Here is a 27,162-nt window from a genome sequence, read left to right as displayed (position 1 = left end):
ACTTGTGTGGGCGATGTTTGCTCCTCCGAGTCAGCACTCTCTAAGACTACACAACTCTATGATGAGATTCTTCAAAGGGGATGTTGTGCATCTCTGCTTCTGGTTGAGTCACCACCAAGTATCTTAGTGCCTCCTTGGTCATTTGAGACTTTCTCATCATCAAGATGTAATGAATCGGGTGAGTCGACCTCTTTGTTTTGAGGCATGAGTTCGATGTCGTATTCTAACTTCTATTGCTCCATGTCTGCATCCAACTATTCAAGTGCCAGTTCAATCTCATGAGCAAAGTCTTGCCCCTGCGATGGTTCACTATGCTCGCCTGATGCCATCTCGCCTGATGCCATCTGTTTAGATGAATCAACTACTTTTATAGGCGTTGCTTCGTCTATCTGCACATGATGCGCCCCCTGATGTATCTGTTGCTATTGCGCTCCCTTATCCTATTGGTGTGGCTCTTGTTCTTTCTGAAGATGCTCCCTCAGCTTATGCAACTCCTCTTCTTCTTCCATTCTCTTCTTATCCCTCTGCCTTCACGTGATTCGCTTGTTGCACTGCTGCCTCTTTCCCTGAGTAGCCATAGTTGCTTGTTCTACAAGTGGATCTTCTCAAAACTTGCAGCTTTTCTCCTCCTCCATGTAGTCGACAATCTTCCTCTTCCCTTTTTCGTGCACAGGTATGCTTGGCTTTGTTGCCTCTGCTGCTACTGCTACTGCTACTATTGTTGGTGCTCTTCGCGATGCTGCTTCATGCTGCCTTTCTAACTACTCAATGATGAAGCCAACCTTTTCATCGGGTCTAAAGGAATTGTAGAAATACCTCTATGAGTCTTCCTCGGCCCAATGAAATTCCCCATGGATAGAGTTGAATTGAACTCTCATGTAGTGATCCTTCACAATGTAATGTGGGTCATAGGGGTTGAAGCTTCAAAGGTCAAATGAGTACTTCTTCATCTATTTTGCTTCGACATCTGCTTTATTAATACTCCAAATCTCATAAGACCCAATCCATAATGGAAGAGTGGGCCAAGATGCCTTCTTCTTCCGCTGTAGTGTCGATGTCAATCCTGCTAAGATATGGTATGCTACTTCCTTCATGACAAGCACGTCCAAGGAAAACTTTGGCAGAACATGTGGAGGCTTCTTCGCACTGAACATTCAGATGAAATTGTTGAACAGTGAGGCATACCAATCTGAAATGCCTAACAATGCCTCCATTTCTTCATTTGACATGCAGGGTCGATCCTACTCGAATATCAACCTATAAAATTGGGTGACAAAATGGTTGGACAGCCGTATGATTACTCCCTAGAAGCGACGTTCAGATAATAACTTAAAATATGTATTCACAACAGTCTTTGCTAGTGACCATGCCCACTCCAAGCTTGGGAACTCATGTCGGCCACAGACTACATCTAGGATGTAAGAAGACATATAAATCTCTCCATGCATACCCTCGTGTGTCTATCGTGCCTTCGTGACTTATTCCTTCAGCTAGTGATCCAGTATGCTGCACCAGTTGCATGGTCTTCCTTCTCTAGCCAGTTGGTCCAATGCAATCACCCAACTCTGAGGAAATGTTTCAGTGCTTGCTTGGCCATCCAGTCGACATGCGAATATGACCAACTATTGGTACGCCTTCCTCAATATCTTTGTCTTGTAGATCTGGTTGGGTGCCATCCTCAAACGAGTTGGATCCTTTACCCAATCCTTCATAATGTCTCTAGAGTTACCTCTACTACTGGGTAAGCTAAATGGAGGACTCATGGCAGTCATGGCCTCTAACATCTGATACATCTCATCATAATCTTGTGCCCAGAAGGTTACAAGATTCGTCCCACTGACACTGCTCAAGGTCATCGTCTCGGTGTCAGTGTGAGAAATGATCCAGTGAAGCATGTCCGCGCATGGGAACACGAGGTATCTACATGAAATCCAGTACAAGCTAGACTTGTGAATGTTCACATACACCTGATGATCTTCTAGGCCTTCCTCAAAAATGCCTGCGAATGTTTCATTAACCTCTTGCCATTTTAGTTTGAAGTCCTTGTCTAGATACAACTTCATATCTTCATAGATTGACAGACTAGAGGACACCTACTCAACAACTGCTCCAATTGCAACTCCATCAGTGTCCTATGATCTTGTTCTCTTGAAATCAATTAAGATAGAAGAACACCTGAAAAATCTTGAAACAAGCATCATGCTTGGCAAGAAATAAGTCAATGGAAACAAAGAAAATCCAGGGTAGGACACAAGACATACCTCGGAAATGGATGAGCAAGATTGCGCAAATTTTATTGGGAGGCTGCGCGAGTGGTAGCCAGAACTATACAAAAGGTAGTTTAGGCTATCTAGGAGGTAGGACTAGCTGTTGGATTAGCGAAATGCGCAATCCAGTCAGGTAGCTGGCTGTTGGGATTGTGAAATGGGCAATTCCAGTAGGGAAGGATTGCTGGCCCAAGGACAGATTTGGGAAATTTCTTCATCTAAGCAGCCACAATCCTCCATAAATGCACAAAGTAGTCTTGGAGACCAATTCTAGGCAAGAACGCACATTTCTGGGGGAGAAGGTGAGCGTTCCTTCCCCAGATTGCAGAATGCAGCCTTGGTGAAGGTAGAACCTGGGACAAGGTTGGCCTGACTCGGCGACTGGCAACTAAAAGAAACTAATATAGTGAAATGCATGGCGCACTAATTGATTAAGTAGAAGTGATTGATAGTGCATTAAAAACATGAATGAAAGATTCAGCAAATAGATCAACATGCATGTGGGTGAGGTCATTCGCCAGTTGGGCAAACGTCCATGCAAAAAAGTATCATGCATGCAACAACAGTGTGATAGAAACCAAAACTGAAACAGAGTTAGGACAAGCTAGAATACATGTAAACAATAACAGGAATTCAAAGAAATCAGGAAAACAACACTGACACAAGCGAATACACAAAAAGCGACAGAAATGTTGAAAAAGACAAGTTGAGGCCAGTTACCCGTGAATAGCTGAGCTGGATGAGTCAAAGAGTCCTAGATGTGTTGTGGGATGTCAAATATCCAATATCGATGTGAATGAATGAGATTTTATGTGTTGAATAAATAAGTTTGGTCTCATGACATGCATGCCACAAATCTAGGAAAAAGTGACACTTGAAGCAAAACTTCTAAAACAGCTTTGCATGTAAGCCCCAACTACTAAAAAAACTCCCTAAATCATGGGATTCCTTTTGCATGTTGTTCCTTGCTATTCTGAGAAGATCAAGTCATGCATGCATGCAAGTCAAGTTTCCTCGGTTCTGGGTGGAACTGGTCAATCGAACTGTTCATGCATGCAGTTGCTCAACTGCTTGGGAAAAATGTGCAATATTCATGGCCGTGAGCTGAGCTGACTGCCCAGAGGGTTTGCGCAATTCCTGGGTAGAGCAGCTGACTGCTACGCAAATTTATAAAAATCATGGTCTGAATAGCTTGCTACTGTGAAAATTTGTGCAAATCCTGCTAGGAGGGTTGGCTAGCAGGATTGTGCAATCCTGCAGCCCAACAGGCTGTCAAAAAGGATCGTACAATTTCTAGAGGGAAGGTTGGTTTCCCTCCAGAAATGCGTAATTTTCAAGGGGAAGCTACTCAGCATGTATCTAGACCATGTCCGGGTGAATAACTTGTGAGGATAATGGTTCGATTGTGATTGACAGGCTGCCTTTGTGTAAGGAAAACACTGAAGCTTGAGCACTTGACGAAGAAAGACAAAGTGCTGTGAAAGGTTGGTAGGAAGACACCAAAATAGGCTAAGGAAAAATTTTGAAGGGTGGTTGTAGCTGCCACAACAGTTTCTTTTCTAGAAAGGAGTGGATTTCCTTCCAACTATCATGGAGTAGGCTTCCTTTGCATCAACCATAGGGTATATTTTATTTAGAAAACTAATTGTGTAAGTTTCATATACATCATGTGTGAATTTTCCTCCTATACAATTTAAATTTAGTGAATTTATTTCTTGCAATTCTAATTTACTTCCTTTTAGAATTTTTTGTGAATAGGTAGAGCTATCAGAAATTTTCTATGATATCATTTATACTTTTTCTATAAGGGTAAGTTATTTGAACTACAACTATGAGAACTAACCAATGAAAATAAGAAAAGGTGGCCTCCATATACATTACACAGTAACATAATTTCAATTAGAACCCTAGTTTGATAATTTAATGTGCAAACCATTAGGTGCTCTGCTAATAATTAGAAAGGTGATTAAAATTCCCACTAATGATCACAATGCTATGCAAGTGGAATACCCTTATGCATCTCCCCAAATACCTTGGAATTATTGTGGATAATTTTCTGTAGACTCTTAAAATTATGGCTACACTAAGAAGGGGGGTGTGTCAATTGATGTAATGGCCAACCTAACAATTTTTAATAATTCATCATAACTGAAAGTATAAAAATTCGTCAATAAATAAAATCACCACATATACATGGAAATTTTTGTGTGAGAATACTAAAATTATTGTTATTTTATTCATTATTTGATTACATTAATTTGTTGGCACCAACCTGCTAAAGGCACCAACTTACTAGAGGCACCAACCTCTAAATATATGCAAGAACCAACTTGACTTAGGATTCAAACTCATGTAGGCACCCACCTCATGTAGGCTCCAAGTTGATGCAAACACCAACTTCATGTAGGCTCCAACCTGATGCTGGCACCAACCTGATGTGGGATCCAAACTCATGGAGGCAGCCACCTCTGAAATCAATAAACACTAACTTGCTATAAGCTCCAAAAATATTAAGGAAGAAACCTCTAGAATGAATTTTAATGCACCAATCTATTGTAGGATTCATCCTAATGAGGTTCCAACATTTTATGGATGCACCCACCTCCTTCACCAAAACATAGTGTACCACCCTTCACAATCTTTCAAATTGGATCCACAAGCTCAAAACACAATAAATGTCCCTTATAAATATGATCATATCAATTGTACCTCAACTTATTATTAAATCATCAATAATAACATTTTAATTACCAAGATTAACCCTATTGGTAAGCCCTAGAGAATTTCAAAAATAACAAAAGAAATATAACCTCTTTCCCAAAAAAAATTATTTTCATGACTTTTCATTTCTCCATTTCATATCACAAAAATGGTTTTTTCATTTTCCGTTTTACAAAAATAAATTTGGACATCAAAATGACCCACAAAAATTATAAAAATTAGCGATTCAAAATAATGACCCTAATGGTTCGACAAAATGTACCTTTATGATCTGTAGTCCAGAGAATTCACTTCTTAGTGCATGATCGATAGAATGCACCCCGTAGATTCATTCTAATGCATTCCTCAAGTTCATCAAAATGTACTTCTCAATGTGCTAGTTCTGAAGACCCAAAAAAAATACAACTTGAACCAATTTAACTAGACTCAAACCCATGACTAGTATAGAGAAAACCAGGAATGAAAGAAACTTGGCCATGAACTATGTTCACATAGTTTGGCCCTAAGAAATTTATATATGTGTTATTAAACCATATACTAGGACACAAGAAAAACACCCAAATCTTGATCATGTGACCACAAAATTGCAACACAACTTTTGAACCACATAGCAACACATATATTGTGTCGTAACTATGTTGAATGGATGATGTGATATCATGCCATCAAGACGAATATATATACATGTAGTGAAATGATATTATGGGGACGAACCCTACCATCAACTGTCAATGGAGCTGACTAATATGACGGGATCATGTGACCAAGATTTAACAAACTTATTCTTTCTCATGTGACCATGTCATATGATCTGGGCCTAGGTGCCCATGGCCAAACGATCACTCTTGTGAGTGTGATGTCATTATGTCATGTACCACCTTTTTGGTCATTTTTCAATAATATTAACACTATTTTCCATTAAAAATCACATACTTTACATGCCATGTGTCCAGGTCACTAGGCTGACATGTCACCCATTGTGCTACCTAATCCATACCATGTGTCTTGGTTATACTATGTATTATGTACATGATGTATGTGTCTACTATTTAGCCATGTTGAAAATTGGTGCTATAAGGTCAAAACATATATTGCATCATATCCACCATGTCAGTCATGATGCCAAACATGCGAGGTCAAACATACATTATATTGGACTTTGCACACGAACATATATCGAACTAGACCACTAGACCCACCATGATATTGGACTTACAATGTAAAATGTTGGACCCACCATACACATATGTTATAATTGGTTACATATATATGTTACCATATTTTCTTTTTGGTAAGCCATGTGGGATGGGGGTTGCAACCTCAGGGTTCCCATGTGGAATGAGAACATAACCCAGGCAAATTTGTCATTTCATTTTCATGCAGGTTCAAGCATACAACACTACTAATAACCCAAATAAAAAGGATCCATTAAAAAGGATGCACATTGTTAACCAAATTTGGGGTTTGACCCATTTTTCTAAAATATGGACTTGGTTGACTTCAAAGTCATCTTTCTCCTTATTCTTTGGGAGTTTGAGAAAGTGCCATATATCGATAAAAATCTATGAGAGAGTGTTGTAGCGGCTACAACTTCCCTCCAAAATTTTTCCTTTGCTTTGTTTTGAAGCCTCCCTACCAACCATCATTAGTAGCATGTCTTGCACTGTCAAGTACACAAGCTTCAGTGATTTTCTAGCAGACTGCCAGCCTATGCTTTAGATCTTGTTACATCCCCCTCACTGGATATTTCTCCAGACTTGGTCTAGTTGTAGGTTGAACAACTCACTCAAGAAATTGCGCAATTCTAGAGGGGAACCAACCTTCCCTCCAAAAATTGCGCAATTCTATCTGGTAGCCTGCTAGGCTCCAAAATTGCATAAATCTTCCTGTCAAGGTTCACTAAGAAAATTACCAATTCCTCCCAGCAAGGCTGATCCACCTAGAAATTGTGTAATTCTTGGCAGCAATTGGCTACTCAGCACAGAAATTGTGAAAACCTTCTGGGCAGCAATCCTAGCTCCCTCCCAAAAATGTGCATTTTTCCCCTCAACTAAGCAGACTGTTGCATGTGCCATTGAGTTGACCCATTGCACCGAGGACTGGAAAAACATGACTTACATGCACAGGCTGCTTTCTCCAGGAATAGAAAAAGGAAACATGCAAAACGAATCCCTAGATTTTAGGGAGCTATTTTTATAGTTGGAGGTTACATGCAAAGATCATTTTAGAATCTTTCCTCCAAGTGTCACTTTTTCCTATATTTATGGCATGTGCGTCATGAGCCTCAAAATTATTTATTCAACGCTTCAGAGGTCACTTATTCACATCGATATTGGAGCTATGACATCACATAGCACATCCATTATTCTTCGACACATCCAACTCAGCTATTAATGGGAAAGTTAGATTAACTTCTCTTTTGTAGCATTTCAATCACTTTTTGTGTTTCTGCTTGTGTGAGTGTTGTTTGCCTAATTTCTATGAAAGCTTGCTGTCATTTACATGCATACTAGCTTGGACCAGCACCGTTTCAGTTTTCATTAGCATCTCACTTCTCTCACATGCATGAAATTATTTTTAACAAATCGTCACCGATTCGGCGACATGCTTCACCCACATGCATGTTGTTTTGTTTTCTGAATCTTTCATTCACTGTTTGCATGCACAATCATTCACTCTTGCTAGCACTCAATATCACCATGCATTCACTTTCACATTTGCTTTCAGTTGCCTGTCGGCAAGACTAGCCAGCCTTGGTCCATACTCAACCTCACCATGACAACATTGTACAATTCTGAGAGGGAAGGATTTTTCTTCCTCTCAGGAAATGCTCATTTATGCCCAGTGACTATTCTCCAGTCTTGCATTGAAAAATTCTAAGAGATAGTTATTGCTAGCCCAGCAAATTGCATAATGTAGTCAATGGGCCTGTAACCATTGCCAAATGAAATTGGGCATTGCGTAATTCAAGCAACTAGTAGGCCAACCTAGATTGCGTATTGCACAATTCTAGTAGCCAGATAGCCTCCCTAGGTAGTCCAAACTCCCTTCTATGCATTTCTAGCACCCAGTCTCCCAACCTCCTAGGAAAATTTTCTCAATCCATTCCATTCAATCCCCAGGTATGTTGCATTTCATTGCTCAAGTTTGCTTTGGTTTTCACTGACATATTTCTTTCCATGCATGTCACTTTGTCCCTAGATCTAGTAGGTATTCGTCCACCTCTTAGTAGTTCATGATAAATGGCCTCGAAGAGAGTAGGATCAAAGGACACTTATGGAAGTGCAATTGGAGCAGTAGTTGAGTGAGTGTCTACAAGTCTACCGATCTATGAAGATACCAAGCTAATTGTATATAAGGACATCAAGCTGAAATGGCAAGAGGTCAATGATGAATTTGTAGGCACAATTGGGGAAGACCTCGAAGACCACCAAGTCTATTTGAACATCCATAATTTGGGCTTATACCAGATTGCATATAGGTATCCCATGCTCCCATGCATGGACATGATACATTGGATCATCTCGCACACTGATCCTAGGATGATGACATTGACCAGTGTTAGCGAGATGGGGATTTCTACCTTCAGGGCACAGGATTATGATGAGATGTATCAAATGTCGAAGCCCATGATCATCATGGAGACTCCGTTCAGCATACCTAGTAGCAATGCCAACTCCAGATATATCTTGAAGAACTGGGTGAAGGAGCCAGCTAAATTGGATGACACCCAACCATATCTTCAAGACAAAGAAACTACGGAAGATGTATCAATGCTTGGTCATCTTTTCATGTCATCTATACGGCTAAGAAAGCACGGAAATATTCCTATATATTTGGATGATCACATTGGACCAACTAGCTAGAGAAGGGAAAACATGCAACTTATCTGACATGTTGGCTCATTAGGTTAAGGAACATGTAACAAGGGCTCGCATTGGACCAACTAGCCAGAGAAGGGAAAACATCAACTTGTTTGACATGGCTCATTAGGTTAAGGAACAGGTAACAAGGGCTTGACAGCCACCCATAGGTATGCAAGTAGAAATATACATGTATGCCTACATCTTGGATGAAATCTGTTCTCGTTAGGAGTTTCTAGGCTTGAGGTGGTCATGGACACCAGTGGAGGCTATTGTGAACACTTATTGTAAGATGTTGTCTGAATGCAGCTTCAAAGGATTTATCACACAATTATCCAATCAATTTTTCACCCCGGTTTACAGGATGATATTCGAACAATATCCACCCTACATGTTGAAGGCAACAATGGAGGCACCGATCCAGCACCTTCATACAGATGTATAATGTGGAGAATCCTCTACATGTTCTACCAAAGTTTTCCTTGGAGAGACTCGTCATGTAGGAAGTATCATATCACATCTCGGTAGGATTGACAGCTAGGCTACACCAGAAGAAGAAGGCACCTTGGCCCGCTCTTCCACTGCGGACAAGGTTATACGATATACAGAGTTTCAAGAATGCATATGTCGAAGTAGAGTAGATGAAGAAATATGCATTTTACCTCTGAAGTTACAATCCATATGAATCACATTGTCTTGTGAAAGATCACTGCGTGAGGGTATAGTTTAACTGGATCGACGGGGTATGTCATTGGGAGGAGGAAGACCCATGGAGATATTGTTACAATTCCTCCAGACTCAATGAACCAGTCGGCCTTACTATGGAATGGATAGTGAGGAAATGTGAAGTAGCATCTCGGAGAGCACCAGAAGAAGCAACAACAATAGAGGCAAACATACCAGTGAGTGACAAGGGCAAGAGGAAGATTGTCAACATCATGGAGGAAGAGCAAAGATACAAGTTTCGAGCATACCCACTTGTGTAGAAATAAGCTTTGGAAATATAGGTAAAAACGTCACAAGAGAAATGCGCAAAGGTAGAGAGAGAAACAAAGAATGGAGGAAACAAAGAAGTAGTTGCATGAGTTGAAGGAGAAACTCCAGAAGGAACAAGGGTTGCACATACTAGAGAAGTAAGCACAATAGGAACATGTACAACAGGGAGTGCAACTTGTGGAGACAAATTAAATTACACCTGTAGAGATAGTAAACTCATCAGAACAGCTGGCATTAGGCAGACAGGGTGAACCATCAAAGGAACATGAATTCACTCAGGAGATAGAGTAGGCACTTGAACATATGGATATGGATATGGAGGAATAGGAGTTAGAGCAAGACATCGACCTCATGCCTCACCACCAATAGGTCAACCCACCAACTTCACCGTGTCTAGAAGACGAGCAAGCCCCAAGCGACCAAGGAGACACTGAGATCCTTGGAGATCAACCAAAAGGAGAGATGCATAGCATCTCATTTGACGAGTCTCAACATCGGGTTGTGAAATCTCGTGGAGTGTCAACTCTGGATGATCATACATCTCCTATGCAGTTTGAGGAAAGAATGATCGTGTCTGACATGCGCAAATGCCCAACAACATTGGCCAATGCTACTAGAGTATATGCCAAAGCCACTAGCTCGAGTATTCTCTTCTTGATAGCTGAGAATGAGCAAATGGCTAAGGAGGTACAGATGGCCAAGTAGGGAGGAGAACTAGTTACAGCATCTGCCTGGACAGAATTGAATAAGGTAATATTGGATGAAGTATTGTCTCTTGACATAGTCATTCGAGCATTGTATTCCAAGTTTGGTACCTTGCATAAGGCATTTGTCCATGTTAATGGGTGGCAGTAGTGATGTGCTAGGAGAGAATGTATCTTGTCAAATGTGCATGTTGTTCTTGCTTACATGAAAACATGGACGATGAGATACAAGGGGTCCCTGCTTCACTTGCCTAAGATCATGAAGCCCAGAGTGATCGAGCTAAAGGCACACATATAGAGTTAGATCCGAAGCTATGAAGGGCTCTCACAGCTCATCACTAGCCTACAAGCTTCCCATGCACGTGTATTCAAGAGTATGGATGTTTTTGTGCATGCATATGTGATCCCATCTATTGGGAAACTCACCTGGATGAAGACAAAGCCACATGTCTGACTAGAGCTTGACTCATACTTTGATGAGTTGATGCACATAGCCACCATCCCATACTTGTCCATCAATGCAGACAACATGCACAAGTATGTTGTTGGTCTCACCGTAGTGAAGACAATGATGTACATGCTATCAGACGAGTTGGAAGAAGGGGCCCAAGCAGTGCAGTAGGATGTTATGGAGGCAAGAGATAGGTTCCAGAAATATGTCACCATAGAGTACACAGACACCATCACAGACTACCAAGCCTCGCATCAATTCGCTACTCTCGACCACCATGATGATGTCGAAGAGCTAGTCTTCCAAAAATTGTTCAAGTCATTGTGATGTCTTGCATGGATTTCTCAAGCCATGTGGTACATGTGCATTGTAATGTAACGTATTTTCAAGTGTAAGTTCAAGTGTCGATAGTTGGATGTAACAATCATAGAGTAGATGAAGAGTCATGAGGGTAGATGAACTGTCACAAAGGGGAGTGTCAAGGGTCACCCAACCCTTTGCTATAAGTAGTCTCTCATAACTCATTGTATAGGCTTTTGGTCAGCCAAGCTTCTGATAGGAGTATCTTAGAGAAAGCTTGGGTAGTATTGTAATGAGCCTTGGCTTCTCCACTACACATAGCTAGTATATCTCTTTGGAGGATCAAGCAGTTGTGACTGTAATGTTCCGTTATCAGAACTAGTGGTTGGACATCGATGTATTGTATGACTGGAACTTACACTTATTAATATAATAGAGCCAACATGTTTCATGGATATGTTGTATTGTATTTCAGCTATCTTGAGTACTCTAAATGATATATGTATCTATTTTCTTACACATGCATGCGTAGGTATTTTTGTATATATATGTGTGAATCTTTCTGAAATGTGTTGTTGGTTTAACCATCACTTTGGATTTCTAGCTTACTTGGCTTCCATGTTGCGATGCATCTTTTCTCGTGTGTTCCCTTCGTAACTCCATGCTATCATAGGTTTACAAGGGGCACACTCACCTCACCCTATTTGTGTTAGAACCACTCATGCACCTTCCTTGACTTACTACATATGTCACACACTTGATACCAACAAGGACATCTTACTTGCCTCTATGAGAAACCGCGGTCAAGGCATTACCGTACAACCCACTACTGGGAATCCTACACCAAACGGTCTAAGGTCTAATCAGGACTTCTTATCGGGGAGATCCCATCACATGTTGGCGGGTCCAATACTGTCAACATTTATGGCGCTAGAAGGAGGGCCTGATGACAAGCTATCTCCTATCATCCTATTTTGAACTTATTCACATCTATCATGGAGTCTTGCACTGTCAACCCTCCACGATGTCTTTCATATGCCGAATCTGTCACAATCTTGAGGGAGTTTTTTGATCTCTTGTCTACATACATGTATGATGGTGAAGGCGAAGTGGCCTGGCCTAATCTATTACATGACTTCCTTTCCATGCTTCACGAGGAATATGGATGTTCTGATGAATAGGCCAGTCTGCTACTTGTATACACACTTCATGAATCCCCACGTCAATGGCTATGCAGCTTGTCGACTGATAGCGTGCACTCACTTGAGCACTTTTGTGATCTCATTGAAGATACTTTCTATCATTTTGATCCAAAACATCTTGACCATAAATTGTTACAATAACGGAAGGCTCTACATGAATCGCCTATGGATTTTTGATAGCGCTTCCATGATTTACAATTTTAAGCTTTGAAGAGTGAGATGAGACCTCCTTATCTTTGGGACCGATTTGAATATTATCTTAAGAAATCTTCCCATCCCAAGAAGAAATTTGAACTGAAACCTCGCTCAACATTCTTCCGTGATGGAGTTGCGCAATCACAGATGGATATGGTCACTGTCATAAGTGACTGTCCATCATCCCCTCATCAAACAACTCCACCACTACATAGTGATGTGGGAGAATAGGCACACACATCTATTCAGCTATCACATCCTCCCAACATCACTTTGCTTAATTTTCATACAGATTTGGTTGTGAGTCCATCCAGTTGTCATATGCATTTTGTACCACAACCTCCATCTTCGTACTCAGATGATCCTCTAGATGATACTGTCTTTTGTTCTTCCATTCCATACTATACACTTGTTGTGAATGAGGATGAAGCCATCGATGGATTCCATGTTACACAACCAACATGCGTTGTCATTCATGAAGAGTATGATTGGGAGCTTGAGAATCAACATCGGGCGAAGGATGACCCCATTCTGCCCGAGCCTTCTCCATCATTTCCTGACATCTTTGGTGAACCTGCCACCCATGATTTCACATGTCTATCTTCATCCACAGATGCACCCAATGTTGATCACTTGCAGGACACACCGGAGTTTGTTGGGTGTGGAGCCTGATTATCTTCTATATTCAAAGGTATCGCCACATAGGACCCCAGTTCGAAATGGGGGCGGCAACGCCGCCCGTAAAATATTCGCTGCAGGGGGGGTCCAGGGGGTTTCGGGGGCAGCGCCCCCGAAGCTAAAAACAGCTGTAAAATTGCCTTGTAAAAGTATAGTAATTTCTAGTCAATCTGGGCTGTTCATTAGGCGGATGATCTGACGGTAGAACTTATGTTTAGTTTAGGGTTTTTTGCCCTAGAAGGTAACCCCTCTCTTTGTATGAGGGTATTGTATTTGAGGCTGTGTGATAGATGTGTATTCTGTGAGCGACAAACAAAGAGGTGAGACTGTGAGAGAAAACAAAGGATATTATAGCGGATTTGCTGTAGGTTGTGTCTCTTCATTTTGCTGGATAATAGAAAGGAAGGACTGGCTGTTCGGGGTGGACGTAGCCCAAACTGGGTGAACCACATATATCTGTGTCTCTCTTGTTTTGTGCATTTCTGTGCTTATATTTCTGCAATATTTTATGTGTTCCATTGCTCCGTAATATATAATTTTCTAACAGAGGTCATTCCATCATTCGACAACAGAGAGGATAAATTATTCATTGAAAATCTACTTGATCTTCCATCTCCATTTTCCAAAAACAAAAAGGATGAATTTGTTCATTGTCCAAAGGTTGGTTTCACTTCCGATCAGGAAATTTTTCAATCACCGGAGGCTCCTCATCACTCATCTGTATGCCTTGAAGATCAATCTCACACATAGAGCATGCTTCCTCCACTCTAGTTGCAAAATCCCGTCACTCATGCATTGGAGGATTCTTACATCGCAAGCACATGTGCACAACACAAGTTGTCTTTGTTTCTTTTGTTTGATTGCATGTCATAGTCAAGAGTATGTGTATACTTCAAAGCTACATGCAGTGTCTCACATCGCCGTGATAAGTCCACAAACCACATGTCATGTACTTGCACTTACTTATGTCATACGAACAACTTTAAACATGAAGTGTGTTTTTCTTCATTGTTATATCTTTCTTGTTTGCTAGTTCTCACAACAGGCTTAATCACAGAACAAGCCTTCACCAACATGGGTCGAGCAATGTGTCCGAGGCTGCATTGGAAATATTAGTTCATGTGATCAGGTCCATGCACCATTAGCTTAGGAGCAGGAGTAGTCTCTTTCAGTTTATTTTCTTGCATGCCTATTTTATTTCTTGCCTTGTGTTGGTAGGCTAAATTGCTTCATTTTTAACCCCTTTTCCCTTCAAAACCATAACCTTAGACCTTTGTTTTAACCTTGCAACCCTCCTTATTCCTATACTACTCCAAGAATCATGTCTTTTCTTACACTAGCTTTATATTTCATGTTGAAGGGTTATGAATGTGCTTAATTAATCATTTTCATATATTTTTTACCTTTAATATTCTTTGCAATTAATATTTCTTTTCCTAAAGTATTTGATAGGCAATGTATTGATCATCCCGTTAGCATGGCCGAGTGTAGGTAGGATTCCTGCACCACTGGAAAATCCTTAACTATCATTACAGCTCACCACTTCATGTAGACACCTTGTTCCAGAACGATCAACTCAAGTTGGGCTTGGAGCAGAGAAAAGTCGGGGATATGGTGGAGATTGGGTTTTCAGTCGAATACTTAAATTAGCATTTTGTTATAGCCAAAAGGCTTAGTATGAATTGTTATTGTTATTTTGTTATAGCTGAAAGGCTCAGATTGGAACCCTTGATGTAATTTGGTTACAGCCACAGGCCTGGATGAATGTATAAAGTATAGGATTCAGATAGAAAATGGTAGTGAGCGATAGCTATAGCAAGGATATTGTAATTTTGTTCTTTTGTAATTTTGCAAGTATCATCGTCATTTTGGGCTTGATTCTAACTCATGATGCACATTTGCTAATTATTAATAGAAAGGGAATGCACATGATTTCTCAATATTTCATTTTAATTCTGTGTTGATGTGTTGATTAAGAGCTGAATCTTTATGTTTCCTAAACAGGGAAATGAGTTGGTTGGCTAGGGCCCAGCCAACCCAGCTCTTTCTCCCTCGTATTCTTCTTTTTCAATTAAGGTGTGTTAATTTCATTTAACGCAAAATGTGAATTAAATATATTTCTTTATTCTTATTCAAAGCTTAGATTTTATTTCATCACAGTGTGACAGATCTGTGCTATGCATGCTTGACTGAGTTTAATTTTATGATTTCTCTTCTCCAAAGTTTAATATTGTTTCTTCCCGGATTGTGCAAGCACGCATCCCTACACTAGTGCATTTACAGTTTCCCAAATTGATTCCTTCTATTCATTACAATAATATTATTTTATTCATATATTATTGATGAGCCTTAATGCGTTTCTACAGTGCGTGATTTTCATTCTGAAGTGTTCTTGATATCTCGAACTAAACATGCTTTTGGTAATTTGAAACTGAACATCATTGTAACACGCTAATTTGTACCTGTACTTCATACTAATTAGGGAAAGATCAGACTCTATGTGTAATTATTCTCAAAGATAATCTTTCTGAGTTAAGAAGGTTATGAATGCAGATCAGTTCATGTGAATAACTATTATAGGATTGAAGCCTACTGTCACAATTAGATGATTTATTTAGATTTCATGAAGGAGTTCATTGATTAAAGAAGGGTGTGCTTTGACTTTGGAAATTAATTCTTATTTTAGATATTAAGATTGGTTGAAGCATATTTTTGTTTGAGGAATTTATTTTGAAGTTATGCTCGCCTTCGCAAGCTCTTTCTTTAAATTAACTCATTCTTTATTTTCTTATAAGAAGGATTGGAAAACTTGGTGCAAGAATCTTTGTTCGAGTACAGGAATCAATATCCTAATACAGGAACAAAGTGCTCTAGTCCTCAGGCTTAGAGCTCCTACATGAAGACATAAATCTTTAGTACAGGTGTAAAATATACTTCCAGCACCTAAAATTTGTCCTGGTACTAGTGCAAGCACATTGCAAAAGTACAAGAATAATAGCTTAGTGCATGGACAAAGATATATAAGAAGTCAGATATCTTCAAGGGTCCAATTATTAACCTGTAACACAATGATACTAAAGAGAAACATAGATTTAAATTTTCATTAGTCAAGATTGTTTGCAAGAAGTTTGAGATTTCCTTTCATTTATTTTCCCGCAAGAGTACTTTCTTCCACATTCCAGCACTAGAATATCTTTGGTGTAAATTGTCGGGTGATATTTTCTTTTGATTCTACAAGATTACAATTAAGGAAATAAGAATAGATTTTGGAAAATTTCATTTCATTTCTAGCATTTCCTATGCTTTGTCTCTAAGTTTACGAAAACCCTGAGTTGACAGTTAAGTGTTGAAGGAGTTTTCCCAACCGCAATTCCTGCATCCAACATTTTGGCATCGTTATCGGGGAGGTGATTTGAAATTGGTAAGAACTCTCCATTTTCTGCAATAGGGGTAAGTCTTTTATTATTTTTTATGCAGTATGCTTCTATTATTTTGAGGATTTTATGAGTGCTGATTATTATTATTATTCATTGTAGCAATTAACAGATTCTTTTTCTTTATAAGCATTTGAATTTTGTTTTTTGGATTTGATTTTTTTTAAATGAATGCCTACAAAAGGTATGGGTGCAAAGCCTAATAAAGGCCAACAAAATACTGAAAAATATGAAAACTCTTCTCATATTGGACCTTCTTTTGCTGGTAGAAAGTTCAAGTAAACCCAGACTAATCATGCTGGAACAATCCACTTGGATTTTGGAAACAGTGATTCAGGTGTGACACAACTCAAAAAACGGGAAGAAGGGGGCTAACGGTGATCATCAAGTTCAATTCAACATTAGTCAACCTTCATCTTCTAGAAGTGGTCCAATTGGAGGCACAACATTGGATGATCAGGAAGACCATGCAGAGGGGACTGGCGAGAACCAAGTAAATGAAGAGTAGTCCACTTTTGGATTTTCAATAGTGAACTCATAAGTGAATGTACAAATGAAGAATATTTGACCTTCAACTCTTCCACACTTTCATGGTAAGGTGCATGAAGACCCATATTAATTTATTCTTGACTTTGATATATTGTCTCAGAGTTATGATTATTCTTCTGATGCCTAGAAATTAAATTTGTTTCCTACAACTCTCAAGGATTCAGCCTTGCGCTGGTTCATGGGACTAGGAGGAAACACTGTAAGTTCTTGGGACCAAGTGAAGAGAGTATTTTTGAATAAATATCAAGAATATTGTAAAACTAGAGAAATGCAGGATGAGATCTTTGCCACTGTACAAGGTGATTATGGGACTTTGGAGGATTAATTAAAGAGATTTTTGTATATACTCCAAAGGTCCAAACACAAATTTGATTTAAGTACTATTCAAACCTTGTTCCTATGAGGACTTGCTGAGGACTCTAGACATAATATGAATTTCTTAGGACAAGGAGACATTGCTCAAAAAAAAATTGAACAAATTTTTGGCTTGTGCATGAAGTTCTCCAAAAATCAATCTAGATCCATTAGAGGAGGTCAAAGAAAAAATAACAAAATGGGATCTACATATGCTATGATCATTGTCTTGGAGAATAAAATGGAGAACATGAAAATTCAAATAATGAATACTGTTAGAAAACAAATACACTTTTTGAAATTTAAGTCAAAATTAGAAAAGGAACAAGAGTCATTGTCTATTTTTTGTCCAAAGTGTAGGAAAAAGAAACAATTAAGAGAGTGTCCTGATGATATGAAAGGTGCTAATAAATGTATGATTTGTGCAGAGAACCATGCCACTGAGGAGTTTGATAGAGGGAATTACTCCCCTAGGGCTTTTTGGGTTGAAACCCTAGCAGACTGAAAGTTATCTATTCAAAGAAACATACATTCATACAGCCATTATGTTATAGTAAGCAAATTCTATGATAAGGGTACGTACCTTTGGTCCTACGTTTGAGAAGGCCTTTAGGGTCCAAACCCTTCTTGGAGTTCCCTTCTTCTCTTTTGTCCTGCAAAACAACCAATTCAAAGAACACAACAGTACATGGACAAAACTTATAAAGAAACCATCTTCATGTTAGAAAGAAAGGTAGTTAGTTATGAAATCCAAACAACCATTTACATATGAATTCTAAACATGACTATCATTAACATAAAGAAGATTCATTTCGGGAACCAAGACATGTGTTTCTTTTATTATATTCAAATAAAGTACATAAAAAGGAATATGTTCACCTGAATCACCTTCAGCAGGCTCCAAGCAAAGCTTCCTTCCAGATTCGTTCCAGCCTCAAGCCTCTAACAAAACTCCTTCCATGCCTCTCTCCATGATGTCATAAATGGTGGATGAACATCAACACACAAGGAAACAAAGGTTTCCTGTACAAAATGGGGGAAGTGCAGAAGGCACAAAGGACTTCAAACCTAGTCAAGGGAAAAATCTCAGCATAATAACCTTTCTCTCTATTCTCTCCTCCCTTAGGCCTTCCCTTTGAGGTCTTTTTATACCATCTCCAAAGTAGTTTTTTAGTTAGGAGTTGGTTGGGAATAGTTGGGTCACGGGCACTAACAGGTGATCAGTAGGTAAAACCCATGATTTCTGCCCAAAAATGAGGATTTTTATATTTTTTTAAGTGTTTTAATACATACACGCGGGTTGGCTATACACATACCCGCATATACACGCGTTTAACTCAGGGAAATGTCGCGTATAAGGGATAAAACACTGTTTTTTAAATTTTAGGACCAGGTCTGGAAGGAGGGGTTGCCCTAGGCCATGAGTACATCATCACAAACCATAAGAGTGAGATTTGGAGCTATAACAGGTGCCCCCTAATATATGAGGTCAGAAGGGGTACATGATGGCCGAAATGTATTATGCGAGTACATGGAAAGGAAGTCTGTCAAAAACCGAGGAGGACTTCACCAGAATTCAGCCTGCCAAGCCACCAAAGGAGATCAGAAAGAAACACTGTCTGAGGCAGGCATACCCATGCTCAGAAAAAGTGAAGCATGTCCGCATATCAAGTACAAGCGGATCCACTAAGTAGACAAGTATAAATAACTGAAAGATACATAATGGATCATCTGATCATAATGAACAAGTACATGTCTGAATATCACATATAAGACTGTCAATGATGCTGAAAGATGCAACGGATCACTGATATCAAAGACTGATCCCAAAAAGGTACCAACTGAACATGATGGAATAGGATGGTACTACACTGCAAACTCAGGTGCCAGCATATAGAATGTCGCCATGACTGACTGCAACATATAAAGTGGAGTGGTATCAACTAGCAGCAACAGGAGCAACTGTCAAGCGAACCAATGAATGTTGATACAACCTGAGGTCTTCACCGACCGCCGTGGTACATTTCTACAGCATGGGAATAAATGATCTGAAGTCGACCATGTGAGAAATCGTTTGATTACCGGTCATTAATGTATACCGTTAACAAACGCAAGACTACTCACCGATAATGATAATGAGCGTCAAGGTACCTAGTACAATCTAACAAGTGTGAATTGATGAGATGGAGTCGAACACCTGTAAGAATCTGTCAATCAGGAGACAATGATGGTTTCCCACTGTCGATAGCGAAGGATCTGCCACTAATGACTGCAAACCCCAAGGTACTGCCAAATGGACTCTAGATCTTTGCCCCAGAGCAATGAGTCAGAGTCGATAGGGAAAGATCCACTAGAAGGAAGGCATTAAGGCATCCTTCATCAATCTAGCACGAGTGTAACCCGTAGGCCAATAATGTGGAAGGAATCGGACGAAAAAGATGTAGTAACCCAACCGAAGTACGTTTCCAGCGTACACAAGATGTGGCTAGCGCACGGCAGAAACCCTCTGAACCAACCAATAATGAAAGCTGACACAGAGGCGAGGTATCCACCAATAGGGTCAAATGGAAACCAAGGTACTGCACGAATCCCAATGTGTGATAATGTAAGTTGATGTCGAACACAAGGGAAACCACTCAATCAAAGACCCATGATACTGATCGATGCTGAGCACAAGGTAACCTATCAATAATGAAAATAGGGCCAGGGTGTAGCTCTAGGCCAGTCCTCAGAGCAAGATGTCGTCGTCGATAAGGACAAGACCCGCCAGCAAGAAGTTAATGGGGACCTTCTCAAACCGGCACGAGTAAAGGACCAATATAACTGATGTGATGATAGACATGACACTGACAACCAGGGATGGCCGACTGAAAAATGAGTCAAGAGACACCGCAGAGAGGCCGACTCAGGCGAACTTCCCTTGAACAGAAGCACAACTCAATGTGACTATGTGGCAGCATATGATGACTCTGTATAAGTTCGCCATGCAGGAGGCACGAACGAACCCTCCATATGATTGGAATAGATAACCAATTGGTGGAGAACTGACTCAACAACAAGGTTATGGCGTACCTAAGTCAAACTAAATCCCACCCATGCAGAGGAGACTTTGCTTTGAGTGCTTTTTTCAAGGGCGACACGACTGACTCTAGCTGCCAACAATAAATGGAAATAATGTCCCATTACCGCTCTTTTTGGAATATTTATTTTTTTTGTCTTTTTCTGTTAAGCCAGAAAAAGAATAAAAGAATGCTATGGTACAGTGGAAAGAACAAGTGTCGGTGAAATAGATGATCTAGTTCCTGGGAAAGGAACGTTCCTGTGCTCAATACAGGGAGGTGAAAACTGGTCAGTGACACTCAAAGGTATGTTCCTTCCATGGGTCAAGGTGTGTCAAGCTGCCGAAGTCAAGGGTATGCAAGGTTGATTTTGCAGATGTCATGGTCAAAAGTTGGCTTAAACACGAGTCCAAGTGAAGCCGGCTCTAGGCCAAAAGGTGCAAGTGGTCAACATGCAATGCAGTAGTACAACTCAACACAAAGGAACCTCTAGGGTATATGGCCAGAACAAAGCGGAGAAGCTAAGAGGAATGAATCTTCAACGCATAAGTCATGGCGGGACTACAGAGGACTCCCGAGCCTACTCAAAATGGAGCAGCATGGGCAACAAATGTCAGTGAGGTGCTAACTAGGATGCCCATGTAAAGGATGGCTCTACCATCGTGTCATGATTTAAAGAATCGGCGAGTGAAGATGGCTAACGAACCATAACATGATGGGATCGACCCTATGGCAGATGTATCGGTCAAATGGAGGCTAGTATGCATAATGCAACGGAAAAATGGTGTCCCTAACCTATATGCCAGTGGGAACACGATACCTGCCATGACGGGTCAGCAGTCATGGAACCGTCTCGAAACTGAAAATCGTCCAAAATGTCCTGAAAAACAGACCAATCTCGACATTCCAAGCTCCCAAGTTAAAAGTCACATGAGGCTAAACAAAATAAAATTTTGAAAAAATTTTGCATTTTCAAAACTTATAAAAGGAATTTTTGACTCACCATTTTTACCATTTGAGTTTGACAGCAAAAGATTTGGAGCAAAAGGAGCAAACTTCCCACAGCCAGATTCAACCGTTCAAATTTGTTGAAAACCTCCAGGTAACTCTTATACTTAGCTTGCAATTGATTGTGACAAGTTTTAGGATTTTTTATTGAGTTTTCACCGTTGAACTTTTGTCCAAAATTTCCTCACGGCATATACGCAGGTTGGTAATATCGAACCCGCGTACACGCGGGCCCTATACGCGACTGTGTGCACAGGAACCTGCGTATACGCCGCGAACCATTTTAAACGAAAACTAACGGCTTTGAATCATTTTTTTCTCAGGATGCCTGTCACGTGGCGTGAAAGAGAGCACGCAGCGGTAGACAATGAAGTTATGAACAGTCCAGAAGCATTAGATGCCCTACGGGGATGCGGTTTGCTTAAATTTTTCAAATTACCAAATATGAAAGCGAACACGCGTCTGCTTGAGACGCTCATTGGTTATTGGGATGTCGATGAGGAAGCTTTTATAATCGATCAGATGCCGCTCAGGGTAGAAGTGGAGGACATTTATTTTATCATGGGCCTTTCCCGAAGGGGAGAGGTAGTACAGTCCTGGGGCAGGACACGGAGTGCCCTCTCAATAGAGGATTACGTACAGATATACTGCCTGGGACATCCCAAAAAGGTTGGGAGCCAGATTTCCATCACACATGTGGTGAGTTTATCACTTCGGATAATCCTGTTTACCATGGCTCGGGTGAACGGATCATCCTCTCTGCATCAGGTGTCAGGGCAAAACATGAGCGTGGCAGTTGACTGTCTCACTACTGTGTTCGACTGGTGTACTCCTCTTCTGGCCATCATGAAGAGCCAGCTCACTTCTATTAGGGGGGGTCAGACTAAAAACTTTGGATATGGGAGCATCTTGTGTACTTTCTTTTTCGAGAAGATTCCCGCACTCCGCCCCAGGGTAGCAGCTTCCATCAGCACCCCACGCGATCCACGCATGGGCCGGTGGGCTTATCTGATGAAACGTCTGGGGGGTGGGGAGGTCCCAAGGACTGCTTTCGACGATGACTTCTTCACCTGGTGGGATCAACAGATCATCGCCGTGGATGACTACCCCTATGCTGGGCTGGATTTCCGAGGAGATCCTGATCTAGTGTTACCACTGAATGCAGCATGGGGCGAGATTGGTAAGATTTTTTTATTTTATGATTTTTTGGATTTTTCAAATAAATGAATTTTGAAAAATATTTTTGATGAGATTCAAATGACTGATATGGTGATCATGTTCCAGACATCGGGCCGGTACGACCAGATGGATTCCCGCGGCATGGACGACGCGGCCGAGGAGCCAAAGAGACGGCTGCTGATACAGAACGGACTCTGAACAATGTCCAGCGACACTTGGCAAGGTTGAGATGCCGAGTACCGATGGCCATCATAGAGAACCTTCCTGAGGATATGCAGCGTCATGTGGTTGGCATGCCACGTGACTGGGTTCGCATTTTTCGGTGCGTGGCCAATGCTATAGTGACATACTTAGATGCTCCTCCTGAGCCAAGGCATTAGATATGCCGGACATGATTATGGGCATTTGAGTCCTAATTTTGTATATTTTTTGGACACACATATGTACACTCGATACGTTTTACGATATATATATATATATATATATATATATATATATATATATATATATATATATATATATATATATATATATATATAGTTTGACTTTTTGATGCTTGATTTTATTGTGATGAATGATTAATATGCCAGTCTAATGCTTGATTAGCGATAGAATCAGCTAACCAATTATGAGATCTTGGAATATGCAAATAATTAGTATAAGTAAATGATATTTGCAACAACCTCACCCTTAAATACTGGCGATATAAAGATGGATCCCGTACCCGATAAATGTTATTTAATTGAGACACTATCAATTGAGAATCAAGATATACTACCAACAAGTCGATCCCATGAGAGATTGCCTTGGATAATAAATTAATAACAGCAGTATATGTTAGAGAAAGATTTCGGCGCAAATCACATGGAAAATCATTTGTCGACGCGTTTCGAACCAACTAGTGTGGTTCATCGTCAGGACAAGTTGAAGAACAGATCTAGCGAAGCATGTTAAATAGACCGAGTAGAGCCTCCAACGGCTAGTTTGACCAGCCGCTAATATGACCAAGGGACCAGGATCAAAATACAGTAAGAAAATTAGTTGCAACAGACTACTAAATTAAGGGAGAATGAAAATATAAAAAACTCATAAAATAAATCCACAACCAAATCGAATAAAACAAATGAGATAAATAAGAGTTAAAACGCGCATGGATCAATGGAATAAAACACATACCAATAGTAAAAATAAAAATAAAACAAATAAATAAATTAATTAATTAATAAATTAAAACTTAGTAATGCAAAATAATACTAAAGCTCTAAGAATAATGAAATCAAATAATAAATAAAGGGGGAATAATGACCAAAGGTAAAGAATAAATACCTAAATGAAAATAAATAATAAGAATAGAAATAAAATAATTAAAGTAATAATAATATTAATAATAATAATAATTAATTAATTAATTCAAACTAAAAATTAATAATAAATTAATAAGTGAATAAAAATATAATAAAAATAAAACGAAAAATAATAAAAATAAAACTAAATTGAATAACCAAATGAGGATAAAACAAAACTGAAAGACAAAATAAAAATAATGGTATAAATAAATAAATAAATAAAGATAATAATAAAAATAAATTAAAATAACTAAATTAATAATAATAATAATAATAATAATAATAATAATACAAACAAATAAAGTAATCAAGTAATAAATAAAGGGGGAATAAAACCTAACGAAGGACCAAAGGTAAATGAAAATAAATAATAAAAATAAATTAATTAATAAAAAGTAATAATAATATTAATAATAGTAATAATAATAATAAATTAATTAATTAAAACTAAAAATTAATAAGTGAATTAAAATAAAATAATACGAAAAATAAAAATAAAAAGAATAAAATTAAATTGAATAACCAAATGAGGATAAAACAAAACTGAAAGAAAAATAAAAATAATAGTATAAATAAATAAATAAAATAAAAATAATAATAAAAACAAATTAAAATAACTAAATTAATAAAACTTACTAATAATAATAATAATAATATTAATAATAATAACAAATAAAGTAAGAAAATAAAAGGGAAAAATAGGTGAATGGAATAATGTATACAGTTAAATATAATAAAAATAGCGAGTTAAATAGTAAAATAGAAAAGCAATATAAGTAGAAAAAAGCTATACTGAGGTCCATAAATAAAATTAGGAGAGGCGAAATAATGACGATAACATAAAAAAGGAGAACAATATAAAAACCAACGAGGACGGAAACCACTAGGAGGAGAGGGCAGGGACCCAACACTTGCTGACTTTCCAACCATCATCCCTATTGAGATTACTAGGTCTCTTTTCAATCTCTAGCGCTTCCCTGAATTTACGATGATGGAAATGCGGAATCTTAGCAATAACACTCGCTTCTTCAATACAAATATGATGATTGGTTTTCTCCGCATGCTCAGCCAAAGCGGAAGACTTAAATCTCCTATGCCTCAGATCCGCAGCGTGCTCACTAATCCTCTGATTAATGGAACGACCAGTCTCCCGAATATAGGGGGTCCCGCACGAACAGGGGATCAAATAAACACCTTTCATATCCTTAGGGTCGATGGGATCCTTCACCGATCTGAGAGACGAATGGATGGTGTTCTGGGGCCTGAAGCATGCCGGGATACTATGTCTTCTGAGAATCCTACTAATTCTATCCGTGGTCCCTTGAACATAAGGAAGAAGGACACCAGGAACACGATCTCTTGGCTCTCTTTTCACCAGAGAATTCTTGGAAGCTTTAAGGAAAGCCCTATGACCCAGGTATCTACTGTAACCATTCTCCACAAAGACATCCAGCAGATGGGATTTTTCTTTCTCAAAGCTCTTCTTGTCCGAGATCCTCAGGGCCCGAGTAGCAAGGGTACTAAGAACCCCCATCTTCTGAGCTGGGAAATGGTGGGAACTGGCATGAAGATACTGCTCCGTATGAGTTTTCTTTCGAAAAACTTGATGGGCCAGGGAGCCATCCTCATTCCTAGAAATAAGAATATCAAGGAAAGGAAGGCATCCATCAACTTCCTGTTCCTTAGTGAACTTAATGGCTGAGGACTGCTTGTTAAGATGATCAAAGAAGAGATCAAGCTCATCCTGGCCATGAGACCAAATGACATTGGTGTCATCCACAAACCTCTTCCATAGCTTAGGAAGGAGTCGGGAAGAGTTCAAAGCTTTGGACTCAAAATCTTCCATAAACAGATTAGCCACAACAGGGGAAAGGGGGGATCCCATAGCAACCCCACATGTTTGCTCAAAGAACTCCCCTTCAAAACTGAAAAAGGTTGAAGTGAGACAGATCTCAACCAACCTAGCTGTGTCAGGATCCATTAGGCGGTTGATCACAGTCATGGCCTCATTAATAGGGATGCAAGTGAACAAGGAGACAACATCAAAACTAACCAGAATGTCCCCAGGATCAAGCTTAATGTCCTTGAGCTCGTCGATAAAGGATGCAGAGTCTTTTACGAAGGACTCAGTCTTACCAACGAGGAGCTTAAGCTTTAAAGCCAGGAACTTCGCGAGGAGATAAGTAGGACCTCCAATGGTGTTGACGATGGGCCTTAAGGGGGCACCTTCCTTGTGGATCTTAGGGAGGCCATAGATTCTCGGAGTAATCGGGTTACTTTCAATGAGCTTATGGTGTAATGAACTCAACGAGCTAATGGATTTAATAGCCATAGCCACATTTCTAGCAACCTTCTTCAAGGGATTTTTGGAGAGCTTTTTGTAGCTTCCACTATTATGAAGATGGTCTAACATCTTGCTGCGGTAATCAACCTTGTCAAGAATCACGGCGGCACCACCCTTGTCAGCCTTCAGGACAATGATATCCTTGTTCTGGTTTAAGGATCTGAGAGCTAAAGATTCATCCCTGCTGAGGTTACTCATGGGCGGCTTAGCCTTCCTCAAGGCCATAGCACAGTCCTGCCTGATAGTATCCTTGATCCTATCGGGTAGACCTCTAATAATAGCAGTATACTCAGCCATATTGTTTGAAGCAGGACTGATGCACACGCCTCTTGATACCATCAATTGACCAGTTGGATAATAGAGTACCCAAGCTGTGGAAGCAAGATTCCGAGTGTGCCGACTAGCACCATCGGCGAACCCAAAATAGACCAAATCATCCATCAACACCTGCCAAAGCAGACCAAAAAGTGCTGATATCAGAAAAACTCTCGATGATATATGTACAAATATAC

At 39.6% G+C, this 27,162-nt stretch overlaps 1 protein-coding gene across 1 annotated transcript; it reads right to left on the bottom strand.

The window, feature by feature from the left end:
• Positions 1-254: 254 nt before the first annotated feature.
• Positions 255-26,947, bottom strand: LOC149184968 (uncharacterized). Its single transcript, XM_089415499.1, has 2 exons — positions 26,443-26,947; positions 255-334 (listed from the first exon to the last, which is right to left on the bottom strand). Exons 1-2 carry the CDS (start codon positions 26,945-26,947, stop codon positions 255-257), a joined length of 585 nt encoding a protein of 194 aa, XP_089271625.1.
• Between the last annotated feature and the right edge of the window lie 215 nt (positions 26,948-27,162).

Source organism: Pinus tabuliformis, chromosome 3_2 (genome assembly GCF_031772625.1).
Source record: "Pinus tabuliformis cultivar Carrire ecotype Pingquan chromosome 3_2, CPIR1, whole genome shotgun sequence".
NCBI classification, from domain to species: domain Eukaryota; kingdom Viridiplantae; phylum Streptophyta; class Pinopsida; order Pinales; family Pinaceae; genus Pinus; species Pinus tabuliformis.
Note: the sequence above shows the minus strand (reverse complement) of the source record. Positions and strands in the feature narration are given on the sequence as shown.

Excerpts from the sequence above, each read along its gene's own strand:
- LOC149184968 (XM_089415499.1), bottom strand. The coding sequence starts at position 26,947 with ATGGCTGAGTATACTGCTATTATTAGAGGTCTACCCGATAGGATCAAG. Across the intron at positions 335-26,442 it reads AAAGCTTAAGCTCCTCGTTG|GCGAGATGGCATCAGGCGAG; the intron begins GTAAGACTGAGT and ends AGATGGCATCAG.